Here is an 8,103-nt window from a genome sequence, read left to right as displayed (position 1 = left end):
AAATATAGCTAGTTGGTGGATGGGACAATAATAATACAGAAGAGTGTGTTCTGGTGCTGTTAAGTCACATTATTGAAGCACGTATAGTCATATAGTAATTATTTATTGAAAATATATGTTGATTAATATCAACCCATATATACATATATATATATATATAGTATTGAGTTCAGTTCACTAGGCTGTGTCTCAATTACTTACATTAAGTATATCTCTCCAAAGCAATTCAAGCTTAATGGGTTTGAATTTCAATCCATTAATAAAGCAGAAACAATCAGAAAAGCTTAATACTTTAATATACTTTTCAAAAATAATGTTGGCACTCCTCGACTTTAATTAAATCTTTATTTGAAATCTACGCTTTTTTAATTTAAATAATATTGAAATAATCAAATATCTACCCTTCTATTGGAAGGATTTATTGAAAAAATCATAATGTATAATCAATTATTAATTATTACATTTAAAATATTAAAGTGTCTTCGTTTACTTAAATACATATATATTTATTTATCTTAAAAACATTTGAATAATTGATGATGGCAAAAAATATATATCAATTATAATAGATTACATGCATACTATAAATATCTTTTTTTATAAAATACTAAAAGTAATTAAGTAATTTCGTTAAATAAAAGATAAGAAACTTAAAGATTTAGGAATAAAGTACTTATTATTTATCTTTTGAAAAATCACTTTTAATAACTTAAATAAGTGCTATAATTTTTATATTACCAAATACTTAGACTAAAACAAAGAGTCTAAAACTATTATAATTATAAAATAAGCAATTTTAAACATCATTTTTTTTATAAATGAGGAAGGCAAGATAATTGTAGGAAGAAAAATAAAAATAAAAATAAAAATAAAAATAAAAACAAAAATAAACCCAACCTACCCTTGAAGAAGATTTCTACATAACATGTAAAATGGGCAATTTTCATAATAATCTTTTCAAAAACATTGCAATTTTTTATTTTATTGGTATAAGGTAAATTATTCAAATTTATTACATTGGAGACTATAATAACAAATATATATTAAACTACTAGTAATAAATAGATCATAATCACGAAATTTAAAAGTAGTATATAAAATTTCTTAATTAAAAGACTAATTTGACTCATGTAACATTAGTTCAAATGAAATAACACATTATACCACTCACAAGGAAATGTTTGATCTCATTAAATATTGTAGTGAATATTATGATACTTGTGTAAATGTATACACAATAGAATTTTGTATGGGATTAACATAGTTAAGTAGGAGTTTATATATAACATCAATATATACATTGTTTTTTTTTTTTTTTTTGCTTTGTTTCACCATTATTTACTTACATGAATTGATTGATATATACTTCATTTCTAGATGGTTGGTATTATTGATATGATATTTGGCCAGATTAGTCATTAAATTTAATTCAAATTCTACATAATCACGTAAGAAGTAATTAAAAATTTATTAATCTTATTACAAGAACGATAAATATATAATTATAATAGTAATAAAAATTTATAATGTTAATAAGAAAAGGAAAATAATATTTTATTACTAGAATTGCTTATTATTTTAATTTACATTTTAATACTATTAATACTCCGTACTTCTATAGAAATAAAATGAATGTAATAACATAAAATTTATTATAAAAATATTTAAAAAAAATTTATTTCGATAACTTTTTAAAGCATAATATATATCAGACATCATTATAAATTTAATATAACTAATGAATAAAATTTCTAGTAATCAAAGAAATTGATTATGTAATCCACTTCTAAACTCTTCTAGGCTTTGAGTGATTCAAAAGTAGTTCTTACTAATGATATTAATTAAGTTGAAGATGGTAAATTTAATTCTTTTTTAAAAGGGAAATTAGGTAAGATTACCATATATATATATATATATATATATCGAACTAGGAGGATTAAAGCTAATGTTAATGTACAGCCAAATATGGGAAGGTGGGTACGGCTAAGTATCAGCACTGATTATGAGGGTAGTGTGGGAAATTGGCACTAGAATTTTGAAATTTTAACGCAGGAGTGAATTGATAGATAGTTTTTTCACTTTAAAAGAGGAAGAAAATAAAAAGAGCAGAAAGTGAGTGCAAAAATGGACCCTCGAATTCCATTACATATACAAGATTCAAATTTCAAAGCTGCCAAAAAGATTGTATGTATATATGAAAACACAAGGCTATTTCAAATACCCATTATTTGTTTAGACGCCATTTGTCATTTTTAAACAAAACTTTTTGGCATCTCAAAAGCTACAAAAAATATTTTATTTCTTCTCATACATAAAGTGACTCTGGTTTTCCCATTAATTGAGGTACAAGGATATGAATGTTACTTCTGAAAAGAGAGAAGAAAAAGCTTGAGAAGTTTGAGTTAAAATGAAAAGGTACAAAGAGCTCCCCCCCCCCCCGTAAATGGTTAATCACTACTACCTTTATATTTCACATGGTTTGTGGGTCATGGTACCTTGCAAGTACATTAAATTTTGAATAGATGAGAAGCCAACATCAGCTTTGAGGAGAAGCTGATTTCTAATTACACACTCAACCACCTAAATTAAAGTAAATTGGTGAAGATCAAATAATATGATTTAACAGTTGAACTAGCAAATGAATTTCTAGTGGGTAATATGTCCACCGAATGAAGTTAATTAAACAAGTGTTAATCCATACTCTTACCTAAAAAGAACTTTACATGGGTAGTGAGAGAGAAAAATATTACCCACATGAATGACAATGCACCATCAATTTCTTTGGGTATTACAATAAATGGAAACGGGATTTGCAATAACTCCACCAACCATTTTGTTAGAAGAGTTGTCATGAGTCATGCTAGTTTTATAAAGATGCAAGAGGTTGATTTTAAGTGAAGATATGGGGGGCAAGAAAGACAGGCAATAGCCTGAGATTCTATGATAGAACTCAAGAAATGGAATACTCTTTTGCCCAAAGTGAACAGTTTGGCTTTATCCTCTAGCTTCAAAAAGTGCAAGGGACTCAAAAAAGAAGGGAGAAAATAATAAAGGAATCCTCAATTCCCCATCAATGGTGACTAAGCATTAAAGGTCAATCCATGAATTATTATCAGGTCTATAATTGTTTGTAAGAGAGAGAGAGAGAGAGAGAGAGAGAGAGAGAGAGAGAAGTCTATACTGCTCCACCACCGGGCAGCCTTTATTCATGTATCTCCTTTCACTATGCCCAGATGAAGACTCTTCAATAAGAAAGCTGAGAGTTAGTGGTCCAGAAAATGGGTGCAATCTCATATATACATGTCATAATACAGATTCTCTCAAAAAGGGATTTTGGGAAATCTACACTACGACTCTATAATCCATTGTCATATACATAAACATCAAAAACAGTTGTTCAAAAACTTGAAACAATCCCAGGGTAGGCATGCGTATAATTTTTCTGAATGCAATACGGATAATAGCCTAGTTTAGTAGTTTATGTAGTACAGCACAAGTCATAACAGCTTACTAATAATAATGCTACCGCCACCACATGATATGTTTCAAAGGACATTCAATGGTTCTCCTATGATTAAAAGATATTCGAGAAAATGAGATGTGGAAAATTAATCCATAATTGCCTACTAAATTATGTACGCTCCATCAAAAGAGAAAATATCCCCATGCTCACTGCAACTACATGAGGCTATTGTGCTGTTAAGGCTATTGACCACACCGCATCCCCCTCCTCCAACATTTACCACCACCTCAAGGCCACAAGCTTCCCACCACTTCAAGAGCTGCACTTTAGCAAACCCAAATTGCATGCCTAGTCACGCCAACACTTGAATTTTGGAGCTTACTTTCTCCCATTTCAGCTTCAACTATGACCCTTCTGTCTCTGAACTCACTCCCCTTGGCTCCACTTCTTTACTTGAAGAATTAACCATGATAAGTTGTCCATTATTCCCTGAAAATTACTAATCATCTCAGCAAAACTAAGGGCGTCATGTCCCTAAATCCCTCAAGTACAAACATGAGTAATACTTTCAACTCAAATTAAGCTCCTTTCCATCCAACTGAATTGTTGTAATTTTCCAGTATTTCTCGGAACCATTGCTGAAGTAGTTTACTTCACCCAAATCCACTTTGGTGCCGCTTCAAAGGACTTCATCTAATCCACTTTGGTTACGTGATCCAAAAACTCATCGCAGAATTCGTGAATTAAATTCCATTCGATTCTAGACAGCAGTTCGAAAAGGTACAAACTAGTTTGACTTGAGCCCATCCCCTGAAGGGGCATTCATGAAATCCACTTTGAAATAATAGTCACAATTAGTTTGTTAGGATGACACAGATACTGACTTCGGTATAAAAGTCCCTTGTAGAGAGAACAATGCATTTGTGAATTTGCAAATAAATTTCTTCACAATTTTAGCTTACGCCATATTGTACCAACAACTATCTTTTGAACAAATTAAACTTCATTTGGACATTACACTTATTTCAATTATATGATAACTAAACTCTGATACAAAGTGATAAAAATTGAACATAATCAAATTTGTAATCAAGTCAGTTTCATTGGACTGAAAGATATCAGTTTCTAAAAGAAGCTTCACCTTTTTATAGTTAAAATAAGTGGAAAATTTTGAAAAAAAAAAAATCAAATAAATTCACATCTTTCAATCACAGCCTAAGTTTGGGAACCAACTTGAGAAGGTAACAGATTCTTACAGGCAAAGGATGAAGAGAAAATCCATCCAGGGACCTCAACCTCCAGGGGGGCCTTACTATTCTACCCCCAGAGAGTAAGAACACTTCATGGCTCATATCAAAGTCTTCTAGTTGAGAGACTTTAGTTAATATCTCTGGTCATATCAAATAATCCTTCCCACCTCAGATCTCTTACACTATCATCATAACATCTAAGGTTTAAGTTGCTAATCATACCTCTCTACCTGTCCACGGACATTCCAATTGCTACAATGTTGAAACTAGCATTAAATAAATGCTTCCACTTCGGCGAGCAACTTTCTCACTAATAGATCAAACAAAATCAAGACAAGCAATTTCTAACCAAAGGATACCAACCTTGAAAGCAAAATAGAAAGAGATTCAGTAGGATTTACAGCAGAAGCACTCACTAATGGTTAAACCTTATGCTACTCACTGCTCAAGCTCTTCACCATGCACATTCATGATTACTGAACACTACAAATTTGCAATTTTGAAACCCAATCCAAAGAAATTTCACTAGTCCAGGTAGCAAAGGGCAATAGCTGCAAATACAACCCTAAATAAGTTCTAGAAGTTCAAAATTAAAAGCAGCCTAGATGCAAGTAACTTGATTCTAAGTCAAATGACTTACATGCTCATTACCATTATATTCATTAACTGCGAGGGATTCAAAAACCATTCTTAGCAAATCTATCTACAAAGAGATACCAATTCATGGTAACTTGGCAATTCTAACAAGCCAAATTGTAATTCTTAAGGGGAAAATCATCCATAACACAAGAGGAAATGGCAACAGAAATAACAGTGAGCTATTTAAAGGACAAATACACATAAAGGACCAGAATCAAATAGTTCTTCTGCACATCTCAGGAATGAAAATGCCTTTTGCCTTAACTATAAAAAAATCAAGTGATCTCACAGCAATTCCTAGCTAAACTTAGTAAGCCTTATATCATGGAAGAGAGGTGATAATGGAGGTCGTAGGAGCAAATGAAGCATCATGCCTATAGGATTACATACAACTCATGCATCATTAGTCAGTACACAAGTATCCAACAGACACAAGAAGTTAAATTCTTGGCAATAAAGTAGAATAGAAAAATTAAACCAACAACCCAGCCTCAGGGGCAGCCGATTGCATAAAAGAGAGAGTATTAGATACAAGTACATACATATATATAAAGGGTAGATCCATAGCATTATAAGAGATTAAAGCCAAACGCATTAAGAAGCAAAGTGCAACTAACAATTCATTGATCCACTTTATTATGGAATCAACAGTCTCCATCTATCCCCACCCACACAAACATTAGCCATAAAGCACCCAGAACAGCCAACACTCCTACGCCTAAAGCCTAAGCCGACCACCCACCCATGACCAACCAGCCAACCAAAAAGTAGGGGAAGATTGAAAAAGAACCCAATATCAAGAACACCAAATTACCGTCCAATAGTCCATTCAAATCCTCTCCACTTTATCAGCCTTAACCACAGGATTTGCCTTGGCAATGGCATCCCGACCAGCACCCTTGAAATCGAAGATACACTGGTGGTTCTCCGGGTACCTATGAACCCCGCAGAAGGTGCTCCCGCACTTGCACTTGAACCCTGTTAAGCCCACCTTCTTGTTGCAGCTACTGCACCGGTTCGCCACCTTGGGCTCGACCTGGTGGCCACCGACCGTGAGGACTCCACTGGAAGAGGCCGCAGCAGTGGCGGAAGCGGCGACAGAGACCACACTCGCAGCAATAGGCTGTTGTTCCTGTTGCTTTGGCGGTTTGGGGTTAAGAGATTCCTCGACAGCTGCCTTTGCAGAGGCCGCTTGTTCCTCCTTGACGCGGAGGTCTCTGTAACACTTGGAGCAGAGATTCATGTTGGCCGCCGTCCCGAAGAAGCCGCACCCGTTGGCGCAGAGCTTGGGCTCCGAAGGAGGAACGCTTGTGCCGTCGTTCTGTTCAGACCCCATGATGTTTGCTGTGCTGCCTCTGTTGCCAAATAAACAGGAACAGGAGGAAAAGCAGGATTAGGGTTTCTCTTCGTCTCGAATTTACAGATTTTTCGGGCTTGGGGGTATTCCGGTTCTTGATTTCTACGGCAAATCTCAACAGTCAAAAGAAAAGTCACGCGATTATTTCAAAACAAATATTTTCTTTCTTCTTTTGGTTAAAAGAGTCTTCACGGTAAGTAACACGGAGATAAGCTGAGTTATCATTTGTCGTATTACAAATATACCCTCCAATGGCGGTTGCTATTAAAAGCATACCCCCGGGATTAAGATTTGTATTATGGACAGAAAAGTCTTTTCAAACTAATTTACGTGATTAATCTGTTTAAACCATATTAAGGAGTTGATTAAAAATACCAAATTACCCTCCAAAAAAACACGCAGAGGAGAAGAGACGTGATTAAGAGAAAAAATCAAAGCCGTTCCGTTTCGGTTTTTTCAAGAATCCAGATAATCAATCACGCAGTTACGTCTAATTAAATCCTTTTTTTTTTTTCTCATAATAATATCTTTAAGTTAAAAAAAATAAAAGATTAATCAAGCATTTCTCCAGGTTTTTCTCATCCACAACCCAGAAATTCTCGATTTTTCAAATTCCCCAAAGAAGAGAAAATCAACAGAACCGGACGATCAATTATTTGACCAAACAGCATAAAGATAAAAGATTAAAGAAGAATAAATCTAAAGCAAGCATACCTCTTTACCTCGACCACCAAATCGAACACTGAATTCTCAAGCTCTCTCTTCTCTTATCGCTGTCGATCGACGAACAAAACCAGAATTACAATACGATGACTATCCAAAAAGAAAATTTCCTCAATTTTTATTTATATGCAAGAAAAAGAGAGGAAAATAACAACGAAGCCTGAGATTGACAAAAACAAAACCCTGGTTTTGGTCGATTAAGGTAAAGAAGAGAGAGAGAGAGAGAGAGAGAGAGAGAGAGAGAGAGGGAGAGGGAGAGCACGAGAGAGGACCGAACACAAGCCCTTGGTTTATGTTTTTTTTTTTTTTTTTTTTTTTTTTGGGGGGGGTTTTCTACGACCCCCTCGGTTTTATGTCGGCGTAGGTCAGGTACATGGGATTTGCATGCACCTGTAGATCCTAGCTGTCCGATCTTATCGTGTTAAATTTGTGACGTCAATCGGACGGTTGATAAAGCGGAGGGTTGCGTGGTAATATGGTGAGCTTGTGAAGGGCGTGTTTGGGTAAGTATGATTGGTGGTGTTTGTTTAAATTAACAATAAAAGTAGCTTTCAAAAAAGTGAATGCCTTTAACCCATGCTTGGCTAACACGCCTCTTCCCGAGGGAGAAATAGTCTACGGCGAACCCGGTTCATTTGTTGAACTGAACCGGATATTAGGTTGAACCGGGT

At 34.3% G+C, this 8,103-nt stretch overlaps 1 protein-coding gene across 1 annotated transcript; it reads right to left on the bottom strand.

Annotated features, from left to right (window-relative positions):
- Positions 1-5,824: 5,824 nt before the first annotated feature.
- On the bottom strand, positions 5,825-7,740 carry LOC110817589 (zinc finger A20 and AN1 domain-containing stress-associated protein 1). Its single transcript, XM_022046194.2, has 2 exons — positions 7,424-7,740; positions 5,825-6,707 (listed from the first exon to the last, which is right to left on the bottom strand). Exon 2 carries the CDS (start codon positions 6,686-6,688, stop codon positions 6,182-6,184), a length of 507 nt encoding a protein of 168 aa, XP_021901886.1. The 5' UTR covers positions 6,689-6,707; positions 7,424-7,740; the 3' UTR covers positions 5,825-6,181.
- Positions 7,741-8,103: the final 363 nt, after the last annotated feature.

This window comes from Carica papaya, chromosome 4, assembly GCF_054855325.1.
Source record: "Carica papaya isolate Zhongbai chromosome 4, ASM5485532v1, whole genome shotgun sequence".
Lineage (NCBI taxonomy): Eukaryota > Viridiplantae > Streptophyta > Magnoliopsida > Brassicales > Caricaceae > Carica > Carica papaya.
Note: the sequence above shows the minus strand (reverse complement) of the source record. Positions and strands in the feature narration are given on the sequence as shown.

Coding starts and splice junctions, on each gene's coding strand:
- LOC110817589 (XM_022046194.2), bottom strand. CDS start 6,688: ATGGGGTCTGAACAGAACGACGGCACAAGCGTTCCTCCTTCGGAGCCC.